Source organism: Xenopus laevis, chromosome 2L, assembly GCF_017654675.1.
Source record: "Xenopus laevis strain J_2021 chromosome 2L, Xenopus_laevis_v10.1, whole genome shotgun sequence".
Classification (NCBI taxonomy): domain Eukaryota; kingdom Metazoa; phylum Chordata; class Amphibia; order Anura; family Pipidae; genus Xenopus; species Xenopus laevis.
The window spans coordinates 138,474,004-138,501,384 of record NC_054373.1 but is presented as its reverse complement, the minus strand read 5'-3'; the positions used below and the strand labels follow the sequence as shown (position 1 = coordinate 138,501,384).

Below are 27,381 nucleotides of genomic sequence, written 5' to 3'. Positions count from 1 at the left end.
ACTGGACAGTCCTTCCTACATTCTGTTGTTTGCTTTATCTTAACCTACATTGGAAGCTTGTCTGTTGCCCTGCACAGTACAGTGGTGAGTTTTTGCCAGTAATTGCCGTGACGTGCAACCTGTCCCACTCCCCATTGATGTCAGTGTTGTGAGGTCTACGGCATCTAGAGACCTTCTACCTCCACTACAAGTTGCAACAACCCAAACGCCGCGTTTCATGTATGGTCCAATAATTACTGTGTTAAATCTGGCTCATCAGTATTGTGCACTGGTGCAAGCTAGGGTCACATGCTATCTGAATTAAACTGTCAATTCAATGTTGCAGGATTCTACAGATATGGTTTTATTGCCAAAGCTCAAGTACATGGTCCAAACTATCAGGATCTTTAACCAGTATTATCCATCTCCTTTAAATTGCTGTTTATCTTTCCCATTTCTAGGTAGAGATAAAATTGAAGAAAACCGAGGCAATACGGTGGGAAACCTTAGAGGGCAAGGCAGATAGTCAAGTGAAGCATTTTACTCCAGGTATGCTTATTTGTCGAAATATTAGAGCATGCGTCCAGCTTAGTTATTTTTGTATCATTACCAGCATTTCTACCTGCTCAAGAGACTTGTGCCATTATAGGCTTCTCCAACAATAATAGTTATCCAACATGAGAAATCATTAAAGGATCACTAACAGACACACAGAATTTATAAACCGGGATCTATTAATTATGCGGAACGCGTGGGACCTGGATTTGATAACAGATAAGGGATCTTTCTGTATTTTGGATCGCGAGACCCTAAGTTTGCTTTAAAGGGATACTGTTATGGAAATTTTTTTTGTCCAAAATGCACCAGTTAATAGTGCTGCTCCAGGAGAATTCTGCACTGAAATTTATTTCTCAAAAGAGCAAACAGATTTTTTTTATATATTTAATTTTGAAATCTGACATGGGGCTAGACATATTGTCAATTTGCCAGTCATTTGCCTTGTGCTCTGATAAACGTAAGTCACTCTTTACTGCTGTACTGCAAGTTGGAGTGATAACACCCCCTCCCCCCCCCCGCCAGCAACCCAACAACAGAGCAATGGGAAGGTAAACACATAACAGCTGCCTGACAGGAGATAAGGCTGCCTGTTAGATCTAAGAACAGCACTCAATAGTAAAAATCCAAGTCCCACTGTGACACATTGTTACACTGAGTAGGAGAAACAACATCCTGCCAGAAAACATTTCCATCCTAAAGTGCTGTCTCTTTCTGAAAGCACATGACCAGGCAAAATGACCTGAGATGGCTGCCTACTCACCAATATTACAAATAAAAAAAAATACACTTGCTGGTTCTGGAATAAAGTGAGTGACTCACTAAATCACGACAGAATCCCTTTTAATAAACCCAATAGTATTGTTTTGCCACCAATATAGATTCATGCAGCTTAGTTACCATCAAGTACAAGCTACTGTTTTATTATTACAGAGAAAGGAAATCATTTTAAAATTATTTTTAAATATTAGAAATATTTGCTTAAATGGAATATATGGGAGATGCCCTTTCTGGAATTTGGAGCTTTCTGGATAAAGGGTTTCCAGATAAGTGATCACATACCTGTATATTCATGCACCAGTAATTTAGTAATAAGTAGTGTAAGTATGTCTTCCTTGAAGCAGAAGTCCTGAATTCATAATATAGTGCATTTTTTTATGGCACCAACATCCAAACATATCAGTCTTTTTTTGTCGGTTTTCATTTATCATTACTGTTTTCATTTTGGCCTTGGATAATAGTCTTTTATGTATATTTATGAAAAGTGGAAACCCATATATTGTTAAAGTAAATTTATTTTAAAGTAAAAACATGCTTTCATTAACTCCAGCAATAAAAAGCCTTTTGAAAACAAAAGCTATTCATATTCCTCATGCTATACGCACACAGCACTCAAACCTTGAAATGAAATATGTATAAGTGTAAATACATTTATTGCATGTTATATAAAGGAAGGGATCTCTATATTAAAATGGGTCATATGCTTATAAAACTGTTTTGTTTTTTTAAGGGATGTTCCAAACCCGAGTTTTTTTTCTGTGGGATTCGGATTTGGCAGGATCCAATTGCCTGGCCGAACTGAATCTGAACCATTAAAATCAAGTCACTTTAGGTCACACAATTAAAGGACATGTAAACCCTCCCCACAAAAATGTAATCGGTGAACAGCCTCTTTGAAATCTTTAGATAACTGCCACTGTGGTTGTTCAAAGGTTAACAGTAAGGCTGCAGCATCCCCTTAATCACTTTAAAATTCTTCTACTCCTCTAACCCACTCTGCCCCCTCCATCAGGAAATTATTTTTGGCTGTTGGCTCATGAACATGCTCAGATTATTAAACACACCAGTCTAACAGCCAATGAATAGCATTGCTGGTTCACATAGAAACTGTGCTCTAGCTGTCTGATCCTATTTTTTTATCATAACACCTCTCCTGAGCTAAGCTTAACTGTTACAGTTCTCAACCCTGCAGAACTTTTTATCCAAGTATGTTGTGCTTGTGTAAACCTGCATTCTGCATTGCATGAACATTACAGCAAAAATGTCATCAGGGCCGTCATTACAAATCACGGGGCCCCCGTACAACAACGTTTTCTGGCCCCTTGTCCCCGCCCCAGCACGACCTAAAGCCCCACCCCAGATCCCGCCCACCCCACACCATATTAAAGAAAAAAAAGCCACACATTCATCTGAGCTAAAACACCCCCCCCCCCAACAAGTTATAAAAAGCCACTTGTGGTCAGGGCGTCCCTACAAGTTATAAAAAAAACGTTGGTGGCCTGGACTCCCTACAAGTTAAAATAAGTCATTGGTGGCCAGGGCCCCCCATAAGTTTAAAAAAAAAACATTGGTGGCCAGGGCTGCCCATAAGTTTAAAAAAAATTGGTGTCCAGGGTCCCCCATAAAAGTAACATTAAAAAAAATTGGTGATTAGGGGTTAAAAAAAAAACAACCCATTAGTCTTCTTCATTCTCCTCTTGTTCGGCTACTTCTCCTTTTCTTTGGCTTGACGGCTTCATGTCCTTTCGACGGTTTCGGGAACCTTTCCAGCGGCTGGGGTCTTTACAGCGGCGGCTTTCGAATATTCACAACTTAAGGGGGGCCCTGCAATCCAGGAGTGTAGAACCGCCGGGCCCCCCCTTCATGCTTCCAAGAGCGCCGGGCCCGGTACAGTTAACTTCTTTAGGCATACTCAAAGCCAACTCCTACTAATAACATTTATTATGGAATTATAGTATGTGGTGTATTCCCTCATACACCAGGATGATCTCATCAATAAATTCCTCTGTGTCATACCACATCTGTGTCCTCTGAAACAATGTATTTTTGCCCAATTTAGCCGTTGTGGATCTGGTGGGAGAGAGCCGCATTATTATGCCAATGTGGTACTCAACTGAATTTACAAATGATTTTTGCTCAAGTACTGGTCAGACAAGCAATTAGCGTTCACCAATAAGCTGCTGACTGTTGGGGGGGGGGGTGAGTCAATAGCTTTTATCAGCCCATGTACAGCCAACTTAATAGGAAAACAGATTGCTTTTTGTCTTTGTTCATTTGGAAACTGATGAAAATATGTGTTTTGCAGTGGTTGAATGTTTGTATATTTACTGTTGCCAGTATAGGTTTTTAAGGTTTTTTTTTTTTTTTTTTTTTAATTTAACTCGACAGTCTTCAATATTTGTATTTTTCCTGTGCATCAAATATTCAAAACTGGTGTTTCTGTTTGCAGAATCCATGCATAAATACCCCTCTTCCTCACACTATACTAAGAACTGGGATAAACTGGTGGTTGAGATCAAAGAGGAGGAGAAAAATGAAAAACTGGAAGGGGACGCTGCACTAAATCAACTATTTCAGCAGATTTACTCAGATGGGAACGATGAAGTGAAACGCGCCATGAACAAATCATTTGTGAGTCAAAAAAATCTCTTCTTCGCTGGTTTCTGTTTCAATAGTTTTTATTGGATTTTTCAAAGATAATTTTTAAACATTTCAAAAAGAAAGGTTTCTTGGCTGGTTTCTAAGACAAAACAGGATTTAAAAATGTAATATATTTATCAGTGTTTTTTAAAGCTTGTCACTGAAAAAGCATTTAATAGGGACCCACACTGTGTAATGCTACTGCCATTAAGTCTGTTGAACTTTATGCATTTTACCGATATTGGTAGTCGAAAGGGTAAGAAACTGCAGTTTAGGTTGACCATACCTCTGTTCTGCAGAGAACCATGTGTAGCAAATAGGCTGGCCACCTTTACTGGCGGCTAAAACTGAACAAAGAGGCGGGGCAGATAGCACTGGGGGTGGAGCAGTGATGACATCAGAGGCAGGGACAATAAAGTAGGTGGCGTTATGATGCCAGGTCGGGGTTATCGCATCACTCAGACTAGGGATGCACTGAATCCACTATTTTCGATTCGGCCTAACCCCCGAATCCTTCGCGAAAGATTCAGCCGAATACCGAACTGAATCCAAACCCTAATTTGCATATGCAAATTAAGGGTGGCAAGGGGAAAACATTTTTTACTTCCTTGTTTTGTGACAAAAAGTCACGCAATTTCCCTCCCACCCCTAATTTGCATATGCAAATGAGGAATCGGTTTGGCCAGGCAGAAAGATTCGGCCGAATCTGAATACTACTGAAAAAGGCCGAATCCTGGATTCGGTGCATCCCTAACTCAGACACAACTGGCTGGATTTCCATCCAGTTTTGAATGGCAACCCGATCTCTTATCTATCTCTTATCTATATTCTGCCTGATGGGTAAGCCCAATCTTTTAATTACAGGTATGGGATTTATTATAAAGAAATCAGTTATCCAGAAATGCTAATGTAGGAAATACATTTTTTATTGTTGATTGATTTGGTTTTTGTTTTGTTTCTGTAATAATAAGACTTTGCACTTGATAATTAATTTATTGGCCAGATTATTGTTCAGTTTTCACAAGGCTGAAAACCAAACAGAAACTTGAGACCCAAACCGGCCGTAGAAAAACCGAACTGTTTGGGTCAGAACCAAACGGCTGGTAACCCTAATAGCAACTCAATGCAAGCAGCAGCAGGACACTATGTACCACGTTTTGTCTGCTCATGACTCGACTGAAAACCTAAACTAAACCTCTTCTAATCCGTCCAATAAGAAAGCTGCCCAGTAAGCAAGTGGACAACTGCACGTGTGACTGTGGATGGGGTAGAGATTATCGCTCAAAATTTTGTGTGTTGTGTCTTGGAGCGACGGAACACTTTGGGAATATATTAGGATGGGAGTAGGACAGAACATTACCTCTGCCTACAGAGTAACTGCCAATTTGATGTCTCTGAGAAACATTTGTTATTTTTCTATATTTCTATTGCATTGGTTATACATGACTATATAGTTCTCCTTAAAGGAACAGTAACACCAAAGTAATGAAAGTGTTTTAAAGTAATGAAAATAGCATGTACTGTTGCCCTGCACTGGTAAAACTGATCTGTTTGCTCCAAAGACACTATTATAGTTGCTGTGTAGCAAAGGCAGAAATTGAAAAAAGGCTATATGGCACAGTATATATAGTGGATAACAGATAACACCATTATGTTCTACAGAGCTTATCTGCTGTGTAACCTGAGCCTTTTATCCTTTGAATGGCTGCCATCATTGCTACACAGCAGCTTATTTATATAAACAATAGTAGTGTTTTTGAAGCAACCAGTTTTACTAGTGCAGGGCAACACTGCTTTACAGTATAATTTTATTACTTTAAAACACTTAAATTTTTTGATGTTACTCTTCTTTTAATAGGTATATCCAGGTTTTATATATTTTGTTAAGCCTTCTTATCTGGCAACCTTCACATTTAATTGTTATTCTTGGCAAAATAAATGTTTTGTGTAGCTAAAAAGATGCTACTTTGGACATAGCAATACTTCCTTTCTAGTTAAATAAAGTAGCCCGTTAATGATACGGATACTGAATCAGTAACACGACAACGGATTTAAGAGAATCATGGAAAGATCAATATTCGCAATCTGAAAGTTTCACGATTCTCCAGTGTAGGAAAGAGAAACGGATTTAAAGAGACATTCTACTAACTAATTATTGATTTTGAAAACGAAACATGTTTTGCATAGCTTTTCTTGCCAAGTTAAATAAAGGGAATCTCCTGGTTGAGGCACAGCTAGGGTTGTATTTTACCGGCCTGGCCAGTAAAAATGATGATTGATCCCAATGTTATTAATAGGAAAAAATTATAAATATATAGGAAGGCCGGTATTATTTCCAGGAAAAGGTGGCAACCCTTCAGGGGGATTCAGTACATATTAATAAGAAAATGTAAATCCTTCTCCTATATGGTATATTGCTCTTTTGAGCAATCTTTACTTCTCTCAATGAGAGAAGTAAATCGGAGCCAGCTAAGACCCTAAGGGTGGTGGCACATGTGAAGATTCACATCCACAAATTTGCTCTTCTTCGGGCGATTAATCTTCCCGAAAAGCTTTCCTGCCTGCAAGAATATGAACCACTGGCGGGATGGCATACATTTATGAAGTTGCCTCACGAGGAAACTTCGGGCGACTTTGGAAATCTAAAACTATTTGTATGCCATCCCACCAGCGATTTGTATTTGTGCCAGCTGGAAGGCATTTCGGGGAAATTAGTCACTTGAAGAAGAGATTTGTCGCTAGGCGACTAATCTCCCCCAAATCTTCATGTGTGCCACCACCTTAAATATGTAAATGTATGAAACTTGATTACATGGAAGGTCAAGTGGGAAGAATAGATGATAGATAATGGGATAGTGAGACAACTAGGTCTCCTGCATGCTTTGGCTTAAAGGAACAGTAGCAGTAATTTTTTGATTACCTTAATCCCCCCCCCCCAAATTGCTGTAGTAGTAGGTCAGGCTTACTCTCCCTTTGGTTTTTATAAATCTTGAGCTTGAATCTGACTTCCAAAGTGCCCCATAGTTGAAAGGTAAAAAAAGGCGACGGCAGCTTGGATTCCTCTGTGTGCCGAACTGGACGTTTTCAGCGTCTGCAGGTAAAATGTATGCATACAATATTACCCCCCAAAGCTGTCTGAAGGAAAATAAACATAAATTTAAACTGCAGACACTGAAAAAAGCTTAGGTGCTTCAGGTCAACGGTGTGAAGCAGACTTCCAGTTCAGCACACAGAGGAATCGAAGCTGCCGTTGGGGAGAATAAGCCTGACCTACTGCTATCAGTTTGGTGGGGAATTAAGTTAACCTAATTTGGTGTTACTGGTGCTTTAATTTGGTGATGGGGATCCTTTATGCTCCATTTTTATTGCTCTCTTTAAATTTGAACGTCTCAAATGGAGTCCTGTATTGTGGGACAGGAAATAATCATTCCTATGCCCCCCCCCAGACCCTCTACTTAGATTACCAGTTTATCTTGTGCCACTCTCCGCATATGGGAACTGTTCCCTCGTGCCCATGGCCATTAAGCTCTGGTATAACCTAGCCCTGCCAGTGGCAGTAAATGGAAGAAATGGGAAAATGTGAAGTGCCTGTCGCAAAAATTGATGGGATAGGGAAAAGGGGTTGTACATCTTTGAGTTAACTTTTAGTATGACGATGAATGTAATACTCTAAGGTAATTTGTAATTGGTTTTCACTTTTTCTTTGTGATTTTTAATGAATTTACATTTTGTTCATCACCTCTCCAGTTTGGAACTTCAGCAGTTATTTGGTTACCAGAGTTCAAATTGCCTTAGCAGCCAAGAAGAAGTTTAAATGAGAGACCTGAATAAAACAATACATTTGCTGGGGTTACTGACCCCCCATTTGAAAGTTGAAAAGAATCTGAAGAAGGCAACAAATAAATAAAAAAATTAAAAAAACTATAAAAACAAATTAGACCAATTGAAAAGTTGCTTAGAATTGTCCATTTCAGATCATGAAAAAACGAGCGTAAAGGTGAACCAAGGAAGACTAGGAGCTACATAGTCAAATTGGAGGCACAGATCTTTCCTGCTAAAGGGTCGCGGTTGCCTTCTGCTGCTACTGAACCCCAAAACTTAGGGGCAGATTTATTAAGGTTTGAATGGTAAATTCAAATTCGAATTTTCCAAAAACAATTTGGTCAAAACTCACAAATTCGAATTTGAATGTGAGACTTATCACTCTCGACCGTGGAAACAGTTCCAACTCGAATATTCGGCATCTAAAACCTGCCGAGTTCGTTTACAAGCCAGTGGCAGAGGTCTGTTGAACCATTTGAAGATGTTAATTGCCTTTTTCGAATTCGCTTAGAATTTTTGAATGGTTCGTATTTGATCGAATATTAGACGTTTGTTCATAAACAAACTCCCATTTGAGTTGTGAGTAGGGATGCACCAAATCCAGCATTCGGTTTGGGATTTGGCCTTTTTCAGTAGGATTCAGATTTGGTTGAATCCCTCTGCCTGGCTGAACCGAATCCTCATTTGCATATGCAAATTAGGGGCAAGGAGGAAAATCATGTGACTTTGTCACAAAACAAGGAAGTAAAAAAGGTTTATGCTTATGTTGCATATGCAAATTTAGATTCAGTTCAGTATTCAGCCGAATCTTTTGCAAAGGATTCCGCGAATCCAAAATAGTGGATTCGGTGCATACTTAGTTGTGAGTAAATTTGAATTTATTAGAGTTAAAAAAAAATTCACATAACTTCGAAATTTGACCTTTGATAAATCTGCCCCTAAACGTGACGCATTTTCCCCCTACTTTGTCACCCTTTTGTTCTCCTTTAAAAACCACTTGAAGTTCTCCCATCTGATCACTCCCAACACACAGATATATCAGCAAATAATAATACTTTCATTGTTGCTGTTTTTTTGTTGCGTGGGGAATGGCATTCACATTACACAGGGCCATGCTGAGCTTTATAAAATAAAAAAAAAAAAAGGAATGGCTTCTATATATTTTCCTGTATAGTCTCAATCTTTTGCTCTTTCTCCCATAATAGAATAGTGTTGAAGATAATTAGAACAGATTTGGATTTTATAAAGGCTGAGCTAAAATACAATTTATGTTTTACATTTATTTATGCTCTCCCTTCTGTGTTTTATAATCTTGATTTCATTCTGTACTGACAAATCCTAGGCTTGCTATCGCTTTCTTAAGAGGAAAGAAGGCGAAATGATGTGTATGGCTCATAAAAACTGAAGGAAATGAATTTCCTACTTGAAATACTGTTTTTCCCAGGACTGCAATTTTAGCAGCTTCCGAATTGAAAAATGACTGATGCAGAAAAGAAAATTAACATAATCTTTCTGTGCAATGAAATCCTGCTAGCTCTATTTAATGAAAATCCAATGTGACTAATAACCATTAAAGAGCGCTTCATTTTTCCCATCATTCCATTCAAGCCTGTTTAGCTATTAAACATTAAAATCCTTCCTATCAGGTATCGGAGTTGTTTCCAATAAGGCAAATTTCTGGTATTGGGGAGCGGCTGGGCACCCATCAGAATGATAGCAGTCACATACATTACACTTATAATGGGTTATGGAATTCTGTAGCCTCACTAAACCGTTTTGTACCCAGATCCTGAATCCAGATACATAAACCCAATAGCAGTCAATCAGATTAGTAATAAAGGTAATAATCATGTGGATCTTTAAAGGGCACCTGATTTTTATTTTCCCAACCAGAGGTGCAGGCTAATAGTTAGGGGTTGGGAGCTTCCAGCTTTTATCATTGGTGGGAGCTATTTTGGTTTTTGTTTTTTAAACAAAAACTATTGTTTCCCCCAACCTGGCAGGTTCTATTAGCCTGCACCTCTGGTGGGGGAAATAAAAATCAGGGGACAGGTGCCCTTAAAGGATATATAAAAACCCAATATCTATTAAACTGCTTCTCCTATAAAAAGTAATGTCTACGTATTGTGTGTGTATATACAGTATGGGATCCATTATCCAGAAAGCTCCAAATTATAGACTTAAAGGAGAAATAAACCCTGTAGAAAAAAACCCCATACCCCCTGCTCCCCCAGGGAAATGCCCCATACTTTATACTTACCCCTCGTTGCAGATTCTGGCAGTGGACTTCACGGCGTCCATCTTCCGGGTCCTCAATAAGCTGACTGGGAGATCGGTATGTCGCACGCGCTGAAATTGACGGATATTACCGATCTCCCAGTCGGCTTATCGAGGACCCGGAAGATGGACGCCGTGAAGTCCACTGCAAGAATCTGCAACGAGGGGTCAGTATAAAGTATGGGGCCTTTCCCTGGGGGGGGGGGGGTTAGCCTGGGAGGATGGTGTATAGGGTTTTTTCTACAGGGTTTCCTTCTCCTTTAAGATGGCCATACACGGGCTGATAAAATCTGTGACAGACCAAGTAAGCAGCTTATCATGAATGTGGCCCTCCGATGGTCTTCCCCGAACGATATCTGACCAATGTGGGCATATCATTTCACTACATCGCCAAACGAGCGTATCTCCCTGTGTATGGCAACCTTTAATGTTGCCACCTTTTCCGATTGGGGAAATGGGTCAGGAGGCGGGGCAGATGACGTTGAGATCACCAATTAGATTATCACCATGTCATTAACATCAATGGCCTGTCTGGATTTCCTAATTTTCAACGGGTGAAATCCAGACAGGTGACAATGCTACATAGACTCCATTTTATCCAAATAATTCAAATTTTTAAAAACTATTTCCTTTTTCTCTGTAATAATACAAGAGTAGTTTGTACTTGATCCAGACTAAGATATAATTAATCCCATACCTGTAGTATATCTTGGGATACTCTCTTATTACACCTATAGTCCTGTTGTGTTACATCTCCTTTACAAGTGCCCGGCGGAGTGATGTAGGACTCAGAAGCAAATATGATTATCATACACAATATCTCTTTTTCAGATGGAGTCTGGAGGAACTGTACTGAGCACCAACTGGACAGATGTGGGCAAGAAGAAAGTAGAAGTAAATCCTCCAGATGATATGGAATGGAAAAAATTCTAGTTCTACAGATTGCAATGTAAATGTATTGAGGCAGTCTGATGCACAAACAGCTGATGAGCCTGACCTCACTCTTAACCTTTTGTGTTCTCCTTTTTCCCAGAATGCTGTGTGCTGCTTCTATTAAATGTTGCACAAAGTGAATGAAATGCTAGCGAGCCTTATCCTTTCTTCCTGTTGTTCGGAATATAGTATGTATTCAGTGATTTCTAAAGCACATTCACTTGGATAAATTATTATTAGCTGGAGGTTCATCTCTTCTGACAGCTCGTTGTAAAGCTTTCTCACTCACCCACTCTTGGCTTTTTTATCAACTGCAATTTATAAATATCGTTTTTCAATGAATTGTTGGTGCTTTATTGACAGGAAGGTGCCGAGGATTTTACCTCCACTTTATAGCACACCTGTGGGTTATTAGCTTGTGGCACTTCCATTACTAATGTGACTGTCGTGTTTATTTGCATGTCCTGCTGCAGACACTCTGGCTCATTGACATTACTGCAAATAGGCACTTTAAGCACTGTCCCTATTATTCCTGTGTTTGTCAGAGAGGAGGCTATATCCACCGGCCAGATGGAATATCAGAGGAAACAGAAATGTTCAGCCTAGGCTACTGTCCCTTTAAGAAAGTTATGGTTCTCCTATACCCAAAGGCATTTACAGTCTTAGGAGGTTATTTATCTAAAGTCAAATTTTAGAGCTAACTGAGCTTTTTTAGACCTCAAATGAACTCACAACTCGAATGGTTTCTAATTTAAGAAAATTTCGAATGTAAAAACTCAAAGCTATTTCCAGGGTTGGGATATAATAAATCTCGAAAAATTCTAATTAAAACACAAAATTAAATAGCGTTTTTGATTCAAAAATACCCTTGAAAACTTGAATTGTTTTTGAAAAAAAAAACCAAAACTTGACCTTTAATAAATCTGCCCTGTAAAGTCCACCTTGGGATATGTAAAATACAGTCCAATGTTGTCATACTGATGTCATCATATGGGACTATGTTGCAGTATATATAGATTAAAGCCTAGAGTCCTCTGCACTCAACCCATTATCAATATATTTAAGACAGAGACATTTTGTGCATACTGCTACTGAAAAATGCCTTACCCTTTAAACAAAACAGCTGGCCAGATATGGGATGACTGACGTAGTTGGCCAGGTTAAATATATTGCAATATATGGACAAACAATCCCTGTTTTGTTTAAAGGGTAAGGCATTTTTCAGTAGCAGTATGCACAAAATGTCTCTGTCTTAAATATATTGATAATGGGTTGAGTGCAGAGGACTCTTGTATTTGTCTATATGTATTTTGTGGTCACAGCCTCATTGCACCCCCGCCTAATGGTTTTAAAAATTAGTGGTGAGCACAACTTTCCCTTGTTTGTCATGTCTCCAAATTCACAGTGAAATGTGTCTTGGCTTGAAACATCCAAATATATGTATGTATACAGTGGCCAATACTGAGCTTTATCCCCAGATAATAGAAAGATTTCTGATGAGAATTCCACTAATACCAGAAACCTCTAGGTTTTCTCAAACAAGTAGCCAATGGAAATCTTGCACCTCTGGGGCCCCCTCCTCATGTGCTACGCCTTCCCTTCATCATTGTTTCGTCACTACCACAGCTTTGTCTTCTCGTGTATAAGCCGATTGCTTGGCAAAAATCCAGTTATTGTTATCCATGGATAAAACCCACCTGACCTCCACAATAACCAATGATTGAATTGTGTTTTTTCCCGGTGAGTGTGTAGAAACAACTGTTCCAAAGTAATTGTTGTTCTTATGAAAATGCAATATACTGTATAAACACAATATTGTTGCACATGCGGTTCCTTTAAGAAAAGACAAACTGTCGTCTATGGCTGTATTATGGTCAATGTGTTGAGATCATACTCTGGACAAGCTCAGACCACCTGATCTCTTTTGATGAGGGGTGATTAGTTCAGTGACATTTTAATGGCTAAATGTTGCCTGTACTGATGTGAATAATTAGCTTATTGATCACTGTAGGGCCTAGGGAATAAGGGATTTGTATTAACAATAGAGCATTTCACTTTCTTTGCCCATAGATAACTTTACACCATGTTTTGACATACCGGTATGCATCAAGGAATGTTCTATTTTATTTGTATATAGACTTGATGCACAAACTAAGCTTATGAATGGTGCTATCCATTTTTTTTTTAAATATAATTTGGCTATGACATTTCATGGGTGTTTTAAGGGGCACACAGCCCTTCCTGATGTATCCAAATGAGTGTTTCAGGTCACATGAACCATCATCAAAGACTGTTTATAGTTTTATTCAAGACATCTTCAAGCCTCATGGTCATCTGCATAAGCCTATATATATGTTATTTGTATCTTAAAGGAGAGTTCAACCCTAAACTTAAAAAATCCCTACCCTACATAGACCCCCCCCCCTCCCCTCCAGCCTAAGTGTTACCCCAGGCAAATGCCCCTAATGTTTTACTTACCCCTCGGTGCAGATTCAGGCATCGGAATTCACGGGCGCCATCTTCTTCTCTTTGGAAATCTTCGGAATGAGACCAGCATGTCTGCGCATGCGCATTTGGAGCAATTTACTGTTTTGCGAAGCGCCGGTCTCATAACGAAGAATACCGAAACGGCTGAAGATGGGCCCGTGAACCTCTGATTCCTGAATCTGCACCAAAGGGTAAGTAAAACGTTAGGGGCATTTGCCCGGGGTAACAGTTAGGCTGGGGGGAGGAGGGAGGGCGGTCTATGTAGGGAAGGGGGTAGAGGTTTTTTAAGTTTAGGGTTGAATTCTCCTTTAAGATGAAATCTTCTAATCTCTAGGGATATCCCTATGTCCGCTGTTCTGATGTATTAGTGCAGTGCTGTCCAACCTATTACATATAATGGGCCAATTGTATGTGATACAACATGTTGGAGGAACGGACTGAATTAATTAAAATGATGATGTCTGCATTGAAGTCTATGGAGCCTCTCAACACACGGGGGGGGAGGCATAAAAATCCACATCCTGCCTCCAGGTGGACAGCCCTTCATTAGAGCATTTATTGTATGGTTCTCTTCTATATTCACCAAGCACCTCTTCTCTAATGTAACCAGTTCCATCTTGGCCGGCCTTTCATCTGGATACACTTCATCAGCTTTGTCAATCTTCTCTGCAGTTTATTGGTAGCTAAATGTCACTGCATTAAAGGTATGATGGGTGCAGGCTTTTAGGCTGAGAACCCATTGCAGAAACATGACCTACTGCTACTTCTATGGAAGATGCATTAGGCTGGTTATGTGATATTTAAACATCTATGCAATATATGTAAATTTTCATATTTGTATTCCAATAAAGTTACAAATAATTAACAGAAAATAAAAAAAAAATGGAAAACCAGAAATGAAATTGTATATCCCGATGATGAGATGAAAGACAAGCAGCCCGTACTGATGCCTGAGGAGTATTACTGATTGTGTAACAGGTTAGTGGCACTGACACAATATAAATCTTTACCAGAGGCAAAGCCATACAACGTGAAGCCTTCAGAATGAATTTAATCTTAATTAATTAGCTTGTTTGCTAGAGAATGAGCTAAATATGTAAATGTTCTGTTGCATTGACTAAACATTATAAACCGGTTCTGACAAAAGAATTCCTCCCAATGTCATTGCCCAGATATCCCCAACGTACATGGGAGGATGGCACTGGCTCGTTCCTGATATTTCAGACGTATCTGTATCAATAACCACAGGGAGCAGCTTCACTTGAGATTTATTTACGTCAAAACGACAGATCTGAGAAAGACTGAGTCGAGTTAACCTTTAGAAATGAATGCGGCTCACTGCAGGAAGCTTTCTACATGACTACATCCTAAAGCTGAAATGCTAAATATGTTTGTATCAAGAATATTGCACATTACGTACAGAAACTGTACTTCTTAAACAGTATATATTTCAATCGGGGGGTGGGGTTAACCTTTATTAACTTAGGTATTTATTTACAACAAATGGCTGGAGAAAGGCATTTGCATACATTGATTGCGTGCGCTGGAAAATGCTTCCCTCCTCCGAGGCGGCTCTTACTTTTCAGCTCACTTTCCCTGTACAGGTTTTGCTGTCGTTTTTAGACGATGCCTAAGATACGTGCAACCCACCAGCTGCAAGGCATGACAATTCTACATGCGGAGCGACACCCTTGGTAGTTGTAAGGCCATGGATCATATCCGCCTAGTGGTTCACAGATCCTCTGACAATGGGTGTAACTTCTCCTGCAATCAATGCAGCACACGCCTTGGTGGTCCAGCATGGGGTTAAATGTCATCCCGCCTTCTCCTTCCAGCTGTTTGTGGGGAAAGAATTGGAGGGAAAAAGGTTATTTAAGTGAATTAAGGGCCCGCTTTCCAAACTATTATACCTCCTCTCCTCTTTTCTCTTCATACTATACTCTATTTTTCTGCTTTGTTCCCATAAATAGGGAATGACCATGAAATAGGCCAAATGCTTAGAAGCAAGAGGCCCCATTGACACCTGGGAAATTTTCCTGGTGGGCCAGTCGGACACTGTATGGAATATATAAAAACTTTAACAAACACAGAGTGGAATTATTATTGATATCCTTTAATCTATACACATATAATTAATCAGTGACTGGCCAGTCGACTAATTCATAAAAAGAATGAAAATCAATGCATAAATAAATGAACAAGGAGACCCTTAAAATTCATACACACTTCTGACCATGATTCCCACACAGTTCATATCATTCGGTATAGAGCTAAAAAATGTATTTCAGTTAAAAATACAAAAATATCGGGAAAAAAATTCTTTCATTTATCAACGTCATGAGCAGGAAAGAGTATTGATTTATCACATGCACATCTCCCTATCGACAATGAATACCTATTGGTTTTGTGCCCGTATCCTCAGAAGGTCCCCGAGTCCTTAAAACAATAGGAATCAACTCACACAACATTAACCAAATAATATTGCCTCTAGTTTTGATGGGGCTCTTCTGATTTGCAACAGTTTAAAGGGAAAGTGCTGCGTTTGTCAGACCAGGGGAGGGGCTGTGAATTACAGGCCACGGGCAGAATGTCAACTTTCTGAAATTTGATTCAAGTTTATAATAATCATCTTGCATTATTTATTTACTGCCTTACAGTGGTCTCTTGTGTGAGTTCAGAAAGGGTTAAAGAGGATAAAGCGTCCGTAGCATGGAGTCTCCCTTCATACATCTCCATTCACTTGCATCTCTGTGCACTTCACATGTAAGCACATGATTTGTTTGTAGACTTGATTCCCAGAGAAATTCTGATTTCAGCATATTGAACAGATCTCATAAAAGGACAGTTGCACATTGTATAATGGTTAATATGTTGTATATCAGAAGTGTTGAACTGTAACATTCATATAGACATTAAACTGTGTCAATACAATAACTGACTGATCGACAGGCATCACAGTGTAACAAATGATATATTTGTGTATCCACTGCTGCTCTTTTACTGACAATTTATTTGCCCCTGAATTTATAACCATTGATTTGAATAGGTAGTGCCATGACTTGGTTTGGCAAATACTGACAGTTTAGTTGTGGCCAGTGTAGCCTTTTAGTGTATGTGAAACAATAACGTTTCTCCATTATTAAAAAAATTCTCTTTAGATTCTAACACAAAGGGGGTAACAAAGTAATAAAAGGCACTACTAAACTGGTCGTCTGTTTAAACGCAAACACCTCTCTCTAAAATTCCAAAATGACATTTATAAAGTGTAACGACCACAAAAAAAACTCTAATGCAGTCAAGGTCCTACAGAAGTCAATAAAGGCTGCTCTGATCCTATTGGACCTTTTTTTTAGACTGTATTTTTTTTTAGGTTTTTGGCTTATCGGTCAGCTTTTTTTTTTTTTTTGTTCCTTTTTATATTTGGATCTTTTAATAAATTACATGGCATTTGTGACTTTTTTAAAAAAAAACTCAAACCACGAAAATGAGAATGATTATAAATGGACCTTCAAAGGGGTTTTATTGCGATGTTTATGGTATAGTTACACTGTGTACATTGCATGTAATTCATTCTACCATCTAAAATGTTATTCTTGAACCAATAAAGGTATTTTTTTTAAGCTGTAATGTTGGTGTGCAGGCAGCCATCTCAGTGCATTGTGACTAGTCCTGCGCTTTCAGAAAGAGCCAGTGCTGCACTATGGAACAGAATAAAAACTCCGTTATCCGGAAACCCGTTATCCAGAAAGTTTGGAATTACGGAAAGGCCATCTCCCATAGACTCCATTATAATCAAATAATCCAAATTTTTTAAAAATGATTTCTTTTTTCTCTGTTATAATAAAACAGTCGCTTGTACTTGATCCAAACTAAGATATAATTAATCCTTATTGGAAGCAGAACCAGCCTATTGGGTTTATTTAATGTTTACATGATTTTCTAGTAGTCTATAGTGTGAAGATCCAAATTACAGAAAGACCCGTTACCCGGAAAGTCCCAGGTCCCGAGCATTCTGGATAATAGGTCCCATTCCTGTATTGAAATTTTACCACAGTAGTTTTACTTGAGGGTTTATAATAAGGCCTTAATTAGAAAATAAAACACTAAAATAAGTTATTTGGTTAAGTATTCTGTCCCACATTTAAATATTTCAATCACCTTTTGCAGCTTCAAGGACTGGACATATGAAATAATATATTACAGAGTGATATTTATTCATAATGATCTTCACAATTAATTAATCCTGATATGGATTCAGATGGAGTCAGGACATCTTGTTATGAATTGATTGCACATTATCGATCACTAAGGAAAGGGCTTCCAAGAAAATTCATCCAATCAATAGCAAGTTTTATTAAACCCACTGGAAAAACTTTTTTACATGGTCCATAACCTTCAATGGAATGTGATACTTTTGATCGCTTCTTATCCTGGGGATTTGGGGATCTATTCCTGAAGGCTCAGAGGTGATAAAGCACCGATGGCACAAACTGTCATTAGGAAGGAGGAGCATGGGGATCATGTGACACTAGGGTGCAAGCTCGTCATCTGGTGTGGTTTGAATATTATACAATATTAAACTGCTGCTTTCATCCAATTAATGTATTTATGTGTAAAACTGTTATATTCAGATATTTAATCCAGTGATCTGCACACATAATAGATTTTTTTTCCCTGTTACTATTATTGTCTTACAAAGATGAACTTTCTCTTGCCTTATTTCCCTATACAGGTATATGATTTGTTATCCAGAATACTAGGGACCTGGAGTTTTCCAGATAAGGGATCTTTCTGTAATTTGAATAGACATTTGAAAATCGTGTAAATAAACCCAATAGGCTGGTTTTGTCTCCAATAAGGATTAATTATATCTAAGTTGGGATCAAATACAAGGTACTGTTTTATTATTACAGAGAAAAAGGACATCATTTGGATTATTGGATAAAATGGAGTCTGTGGGAGATGGCCATCCCATAGTTTGGTGCTTTCTGGATAACTGATTTCGGATAAAAGACCGAGCTTGCACCCTAGTGTCACACGATTGCCATGCTCCTCCTTCCTAATGACAGTTTGTGCACCGACGATTCTTCCTTCTATTTTTAAGGCCCAGTTCATGCTGATTATGACTAAACTGTTTTTTTTTTCTTTTTATTGAGTTTTTTTTTAACATAAAACAACATCCCATAACCATAAAAAAGTTAAAGGAAAACTATACCCCCCGAACAATGTAGGTCTCTATAAAAAGATATTGCATAAAACAGCTCATATGTAAAACCCTGCTTCATGTAAATAAACCATTTTCATAATATACTTTTTTAGTAGTATGTGTCATTGGGTAATCCTAAATAGAAAATTGCCATTTTAAAAAATATGGGCCACCCCCTGGGGATCCTAGGATTCACTGTGCACACAAACAAACTATACTTGTTAGGTCACATGAGCCAATTAACATACAGAGTGTCTTTTGCTTCCACACTTCTTCCTGTTACCGTTAGAGTTGTAGTATTTCTGGTCAGGTGATCTCTGAGGCAGCACACAGACCATCACAAAATGGGGGTTCAAGGCAAGAGATGTAAAAGGGCAAGATTTACTTAAATATATACACCAGTTTAGTAATATTATTTAATATGCCACTTAATTTGATATATGTTGCTTAATTATTAATTTTGTAGGTATAGTTTTCCTTGAATGTTAAGTTTCAGTGCAATAAAATAATATCACAGACAATAACATTTCAGTGTAGGACTTATTCACTATAATGAGACAATTGGTCAGGGCTGCTTTTGCACGGGACTATCTATGTATATCTATATCTAAGGGCAAGGCCACACGAGGAGATTCGGGGAGATTTTGTCGCCTGGCGTTTTTCCCCATAGGCTAGAATGAAAAGTCGCCTGCGCTAATGCACACGCGGCAATGCGTTTTCAACAGTCGCCCAAAGTTGCCTCAGTGACAGCACAGTTCTCCACGATTAGAAATTGATACAGATGTTTGTATATAATTATCCCTTAGATACATTTATCCCAGGAGGATATTTCTTCCTGGCTGTAGAAGAAGTACTGTATATACTCGTGTATAAGCCGAGTTTTTCAGCCTCCAAAATCTGCTGAAAAAGTGTACCTCGGCTTATACACGAGTCAATGTGCACAATAACCTGAAGCGCGCTCATGCAATGTCCTTCATGCGGCAGTGGCATACATCTTCCTATGCGCGCTCCTCCCATTGGCGTCTATACTACTCGCCTAGCTCATCGCAGGGCCTGCTGCCTGCTAAGCTGCACGGCGCCTGCCGAGGGGACCCGATCCGGTGCCACAGTGGGGCCCATCAGACAGGACCCCACAGGGCAACTGCTCCTGCCCCCATCTCCCTGCCACCACCGGAACCCGCCAGGGAAACAACACAGACGACAGCAGCACGGAGAATGAGCAGCCGCATCGCAAAACACTGGTGAGACAGTGACTCATCCACGGCCCCAAACCCGGACCCGCAACAGCCGCCAACACGCCGACAGAGAATGTGGATGCCCAAGCCACTGGAGCCCATGTGAGTAGCTGCTCACAGGCTGAGTTCTGTAATTACGGTACCTTTATTTGTTGTTCTGCTTTTTATTAGCACTGGTGCCTGCATAAAGAGGCATTGTATAGGATCCAATCACAGGCAGGATCCAACCTGTAGCTCAGCATATTATCCCAAGTGGGGAAACCACTGCTCTAGGGATGAGAAGGTATAGAAACTATAAACTGCATTTCCCAGCAGCCATTGCCAGTCTGAGTCACTAAAGGATTCTGGGAGTTGTAGTTGCAATAGCTGCTGAGTTTCAGGTTTACATTGTCCTCTTAGTGACTTATAACCCTGTCTGGTCATTGTTCAACAGCATATACTCCCAATAAGAGTATGGAATGTCAAGTGCTTTTGTCTCTCTCTCTCTCTCTCTCTCTCTCTCTCTCGCATTGCATCTCATGTGTGTATGTACAGATATCACAACACAGTGTGTACTGGAATGCACCCTAGGCTTATACTCGAGTCAATAAGGTTTCCCAGTTTTTGTAGGTAAAATTAGGTACCTCGGCTTATACTCGGGTCGGCTTATACACGAGTATATACGGTAGGTTGTATGGAGGGATCCTTTTAAGTCTCTGCTACTGTGTGATTATGATAACTGCGTCTGTATGTTATATGTATTTTAAAGTGATCTTTTAGCATGTTACAGAATGGCCAATGCTAATTGGTCTTCATTTAATAAATAAAAAGCTAAATAACTCAGAAATCACCAATTGCAAATTGTCTCATAATATCACTTTCTACATCATTAAATCAAAGGTGAACAACCCCTTTAACAGCAAGACCAAGGGAGGTGTTGTCCATGCCGTAACATTTTGGGAGTAACTTCAGCTATTCAAGTGGAGGATAAATAATGACTGGGTAGGACATTGTACTGAAGAGCTGAAGAAAACAGCACAAGCATTGGCTCCTCTTTCCTATGGAAGAACACAGTGAAGGTATGAGGCACTGGAGTAGTGCAGAGATGATCTGGGGTTCTGTTAAACCAAGGCTCCTTATCCTTTTCTCTCACGGGACCATTGTAGCCATCAGAGCTATGTGAGTCTATAATATGTGAGAGTGAATGTGGGGAAAGAGAAACGTCTGTTCTAGAGTGTCGTCGATGTGGAATCTCGGAAGCTACCTCATTAGTATACAGTTGTCCAACTCAAGTGAGAGGATCTCCCTCGGAGACTCATTGATTGTGTTCTGAGAACTTTGCTCTCATTCATTATGCCCCAAGGACTTAAACTACTTTACAGACATTTGTCTTAAAAATCTGGGTTACTTTACCCTTCTGCACATTTATCATTTATTGCTAATTACGATGTGGTGCACTTCATTACAGCCTGGCATCCACGTATGACTTTTATACTTTTGGGTATCGGGTGTGGGGATTTTCAATCCTTTACATTATATTTTATGTTTTCATACTACTTAAAGGAGGAGGAAAGCTACTGAAGCAGTTTATTGCCAATAGATTAGCCACCATAGTGCAAGCTATAACACTATATTTATTCTGTAGAATGCTTTACCATACCTGAGTAAACAGCTCTAGAAGCTCTCTCTGTTTGTTTAGGATAGCAGCTGCCATATTAGCTTGATGTGACATCACTTCCTGTCTGAGTCTCACCCTACTCACTCATAGTTCTGGGCTCAGATTACAGCAGGGAGGGGAGGAGGGATGGGAAAAGGGAGGGAGAGAGGAGAAAACTGAGCATGCTCAAGCCCTAGCCCTGGAGGTTTAAGCTGAAAACAGGAAGTCTGATACAGAAGCCCATGTGTACACAATAGAAGGAAAGAAATGCAGTGTTTATTTTGACAGAGGACACAGAGCAGCATTACTTTGAGGGTTTACTGGTGTATTTATATAGACCTTTCTGATAGAGCTTACTTAGTTTTAGCCTTTCCTTCTCCTTTAAGAGATGGATACTATGTTCTACCTTTTTGTTTTGCTTCTGCGGTGACTGGTATTGGTCAGATCTGCTATGCAGACAATGTTGAAGGCAAGACAAGGCCTGACATTTCCTCTATGTATCGTGCTTGGTATAATGGAATTCCTATGCTAGGCACATTATTATGGAAGGTTTCGGCACCGGCTAAGCCTCAGACTGGCCTGTTGGGGTGCCAGGATTTTTTTCTGGTGGGCCCTGGCTTTAGTGGGTCAGTTGCCCTTACTGGGGCATTAATTTTACCTTGTGCTTGTGTTTGTCTGTATCCACTGCATTGTCGTGTGTTCTCACACAGATTGTAGTTGCAATAACACAACAAAAAGAACACACAAAAGGGACCAGAAACCCACACAGAATAAGTCTGAATGCATCGTTGACACATTTTGGCAATTATAAGCTCTAATGGAACAATTTGATTTTCATATGCGTTTAACTTTTACGTCTGCACTTTTGCATATTTAAAGGGTTGTTCGCCTTTGAGTTAACTTGTAGTATGATGTAGAGAGTGATATTCTGAGACAATTTGCACTTGGTTTTCATTGTTTATTATTAGTGGTTTCTGAGTTATTTAGCTTTTTATTCAGCAGCTCTCCAGTTTGCAATTTCAACAGTCTGGTAGCTATAGTCCAAATTAAGCTAGCAACCATGCATTGATTTGAATAAGAGACTGGAATATGAATAGGAGAGGCCTGAATAGGAAGATGAGTAATAAAAAGTAGCAATAACAAAAAAATGTGTTGTCTTACAGAGCATTTGTTTTTTTAGATGGGGTCAGTGACCCCTATTTGAAAGCTGGAAAGAGTCAGAAGTAGGCAAATAACTGAACACATAAAAAATATGTGAAAAAATAATGAAGACCAATTGAAAAGTTGCTTAGAATTGCCCATTCTATAACATACTAAAAGTTAACCTTTAAAAAACGTTATTCCACATAGTTCTATTCATTTTCAATCAGGCAGTAAAATCTCAGCTTTTTTTAAAAAGTCAGACATTTATGTAGTCTCTGTTTTTACTTGGCAGAGTTTTTCATTTGAATTTTTAACATTCTCTTTCATTTGACAAATCTCAAAACTTCAAGATTGTTTACTTAAAAGGTCCATTAATTAATGTCACTCACGTGATAGGGGTTCTCTGGGTTGAAGGGAGTTTCTTGCTCAGAAGTTGTCTGTGTTTCATTAACTGCTTGGGCTCTGCGATTGCCTTGGCGTCTAGTATTCCTTTCTTCTGCGGCAACTTCAAACGGACTCTGAGCTTGTCTGACCTTTCTACCCGTCTCCCTTTTACCTCTTTGATGTTCTGCAAAATGAAGCATTAGGGAAGAAATAAAATATTTCATGTAATCCTACAGTCCCTGTCCAATTTCGGATAACTCCCACTATTGACCTAACTTCTTTGGCTTCTTTCTCTAATGCATCCTTAAGCTGGCCATAGATGCAAAAATTTGACAAATCTTTGCTTCGCACGGTTTTCGCCATGTGTGGAGTGTCCCGACATTTTTTATGCTATGTCGGGCGTTCAGACGATCAGACAAGCTAGAAAATTTCTGTCGGCTGCCGATAATATCTCTGCATGTATTGCCGATAGTATGATTTTCAGTGGGAGACTGTCACTAGCTTTGGTGGGACATACCTTTCATACGATTGCTGTCAGGGGCAGAACATCGGCTGATCTGTTCTTTTCTACTTTATTTGATCTGAATGGTAAGTGGCAGGTCGGGAGAAGGCACTGAATGATCATTCGCCCGTTAAATCTGCACGTCTATGTTTGATGCAGGTGTTATCATTTTCCTACAATATATATACAGTACAATATACCTGACCCCAAAATAAAGTATAGACCTTGTGTTTGCCATGTGTTCATTTGGCCTGTTCTCCTGGTAGAACGTTGCTTTACATATAGCAAGCTGATTATGTGACATGATATATGTTTGTGAGTGAAATATTAAATTATAATGTCAAAGAACTACCGTATATCGAGTATAAGCCTTCCCGAGTATAAGCTGAGGTACCTAATTTTACCTACAAAAACTGGGAAAGCTTATTGACTTGAGTATAAGCCTAGGGTGAGAAATGCAGCAGCTTCTAGTAAGTTTCAATCAAAAAATTTAGGGTTTCTGCTCCCATTGGAGGTGCCGGCGTCTCGTTTTTGGATGCCGGCGACCATTCTTGGACGCTGGCGAATATTCTTGGAGACTATTCTTAGGCGCCGGCTACTATTCTTAGGCGCTGGCGACCGTTTTTGCGCTTGACCCGAGTATAAGCCGAGGTAGAGTTTTTCAGCATATTTTCGGGGCTGAAAAACTCGGCTTATACTTGAGTATATACGGTATATCTATAGAGTGTCTGAGCATACTGGGGACCATAAATATCCTTTAGATTTAGTAGGCGGGTCTCTAGTTTGGCAAGCCTGTTCCATGATAAAGCATTGCACGGTTCTTTAACAGAATGCAAAGTGTATCCAGCAAATATATATTTTGTGTTTCAAATAACACTTGTAATATTTCTGCCAATTTTCTTGTTATGCATTTAAGATATAAATGCTCAATTATCCATTTACAGTAAATTCAAACTGAATTCTGAACAGCAAAGTAAAAAACCAATGTAAAGCATTTCATGCTGTGTACATTATGTATTCAGAAGTTATAGCAGTATTCAGAGGCACCTGTTGCTAGCATTTTCATAATAAAATAGTATTTATTTTCCCAGTGCAACTCTGGGGTCTTACAGAGGCCCTGCCTGCATTCTGTCAAAAAACATGTATCCAAACACAAAGCTGTTTTATTGCTCATTCTTCATTCTGCAGGAGGTTTACCTTTTGGGTATGTAGGACGGAGCCAAAAGATTGGAAGGTCGGCACAAAGTTCCTGGATTTTCGGGCTCAGAAAGCTGCTGTCTTTTACAGGCTGGTCTGCCGCCACCCAGATAAGGGAATTTTCATCAAACTTTGCCGGCATGATCTCATCTTCCTGATAACATACGAAGACAGAATGTGAGACAAAAAAAAGTCTTTGATCGATCTGATTTAAAATTTTTATGACTGCCCTTCCTGAAAGCATTCCAGACCAACATGTCTACTGCAGAGAAGTGGCAAATTTAAACTAAAGCCATTGCTGCACTTTTGGAGTACTGTGATCCTGCTGGAATAAAGTACTGGGCATATGAAAGATACTGGGGGCGAATCTCTACAACTAGTAGTGTACAGGTCTGATAAAAATTGCTAGTTGCGGTGTTTGTATTTGTGTCTACAAGTCATTTAAATTGGCAGAAAAACTTTGCATGGGGGTTATTTACTTTTTTACAATTGTCGGGTACAGCAACGACGGTGGCACAAAAAATATAATACAACAAATGACCAATAGTATAAGGTACTCACTTCCAGACATATTTATAGGGCTACTGCATTGTGCTGTTCTCTGTATTTAGACATAATTCACTGTCCCCATGCCCCTCTGGTGACCAGCTCTGATCCCCTGAAAATTTATTACCCAAATGCTGACACCCCTCTAACACTTTCAGGAAATGGAAAATTATGAATGAGCAACAGATTGACACGCTCATGATTATTTTCACCTCTACATATAGGGGCTTATTTACTAAACTCCGAATGCAAAAATCACGCAATCGGACTATTAAAAAATCAAGAGTTTTTCGCAATTTATTAAACCCCGAGGATGGAAAAGTCCGAATCTGAAAATCCAGCATCTCATACCTGTCTAGGTTGCATATAAGTCGATGGGAGAAGTCCCAATGATTTTTTGATGTGCGCTGGGTTTCATCCAATAACCCGTTTTAGGGTGAAAATTCCAAAAAAAACGTCAATATCGTGAAAATCAGATGAAAAAAATCTACAAAATCTGATATTTTTTTTTACCACAAATCAAATTTTCAGGAAAATGTAATAATATATAAGCGTAAATAACCCGAGCGGATTTGATCAGAGTTTGTAGCAGAAAATATTGAGATAAATTCAGACTTTGATAAATAACCCCCATAGTCTTAAATTTCTGATCGATGTATTAATACCACAAAGAAAGCACAAGATGAGTGTAAAAATTCCTTAAAGGGATACTGCCATGGGAAATTTTTTTTTTCAAAACGCATCAGTTAATAGTGCTGCTCCAGCAGACTTCTGCACTGAAATCCATTTCTAAAAAGAGCAAACAGATTTTTTTTATATTCAATTTTGAAATCTGACATGGGGCTAGACATTTTGTCAATTTCCCAACTGCACGAAGTCATGTGACTTGTGACTTGAAAAAAACATGTTTTCCAATGACAGGATCCCTTTAAGGACATTCACATATATTAAAATTACCCAACTTAATCGTATTTGGCATTTGAGGTGGTGAACACCAGTATAATACCCATGAATATCCTGTACATTATATCCTTATGATTATTATATTATATCCTTTTATATATTATATATTATATCCTTGTGATGTCATTCCTGTCACATGACTCACATGAAAGAACCCCCTGTTGAAAAATATGAGGATATTAGAAGTTACCTAGGCGTTCCAAGACCTGTATAAAAACACTGATTTATAATCTGCATATATTTTACAAAAGGAGGTACTTTATTCACTATAAAAACTTGGCAAGTTTGCAAAAATTCACAACTTTTTATTGCAGTCATTTATAAACACTGGGCAAATCTGCACCTGGGCAGTAACCCATGGCAACCAATTAGATGATTGCTTTTAGTGTTGCACCTGCAATGAGTGTGATTATTGACTTGAAAAACCACTGGAAATTGTTTGAGTGAAAACTCTTATAATGGCCAATTATGGCAAACTTTCTAGAAAACACCAGCAAACCAGATGTGTTTCTCTTGCAGTAAAAAAGGTTGAGAACGGTTTACAGATTTTAGTAAATCTGCCTTTTGTGATTTGCCGTCCCCTGACATCAGATAAAGCCTACCAAGCTGGGGCTGGTAAAGGGCTCTTACACATGGGCGGTTTTTCCTGCGCTCCCCTGCGTTGCGGTTTCTTCCGTTCAGCCGCAGGGGAGCGCAGGAGTGGACACACTCAATTATTGTCAAGGGGGCTGTACTCACACAGACACATGTAAGTGGCAAACTCAGGTGGGACGCAGAATGTTGCATTTCATCTGCATTCAGCGCATACATGCGTCTGTGTAAGTACAGCCCCCTTGACAATAATTGAGTGTGTCTACTCCTGTGCTCCCCTGCGGCTGAACGGAAGAAAGCGCAACGCAGGTGAGCGCAGGAAAAAACACCTGTGTGTAAGAGCCCAAAGGGATGGTAGTAGGTGTTCCGATTGATTGCTAGTCTATACTTGATCTTTGAATAATGTTTCATTAACCTCACTTTAATATCCACACACTAAATCACAGTCCACTTGCCTTTATATAATACATTAAAAGCAGCAATAGCCAATAAGCAAAGGGCGAGG

At 39.2% G+C, this 27,381-nt stretch overlaps 2 protein-coding genes across 3 annotated transcripts in view; one reads left to right on the top strand and one right to left on the bottom strand.

Annotated features, from left to right (window-relative positions):
- sugt1.L (SGT1 homolog, MIS12 kinetochore complex assembly cochaperone L homeolog) overlaps positions 1-11,328 on the top strand; it is a 47,919-nt gene extending 36,591 nt beyond the window's left edge. For both annotated transcript variants that reach the window (XM_018245004.2, NM_001091746.1), the window contains 3 exon segments: positions 441-528; positions 3,764-3,945; positions 10,885-11,328. In XM_018245004.2, coding sequence (XP_018100493.1) covers positions 441-528; positions 3,764-3,945; positions 10,885-10,986 — 372 coding nt within the window. In that variant the 3' untranslated portion in view covers positions 10,987-11,328.
- A 3,397-nt stretch (positions 11,329-14,725) lies between these two features.
- Positions 14,726-27,381, bottom strand: part of cnmd.L (chondromodulin L homeolog) — a 35,696-nt gene continuing 23,040 nt past the window's right edge. Inside the window, 3 exon segments of the mRNA NM_001086612.1 lie at positions 14,726-15,308; positions 23,083-23,261; positions 24,777-24,930. Coding sequence (NP_001080081.1) covers positions 15,093-15,308; positions 23,083-23,261; positions 24,777-24,930 — 549 coding nt within the window. The 3' untranslated portion in view covers positions 14,726-15,092.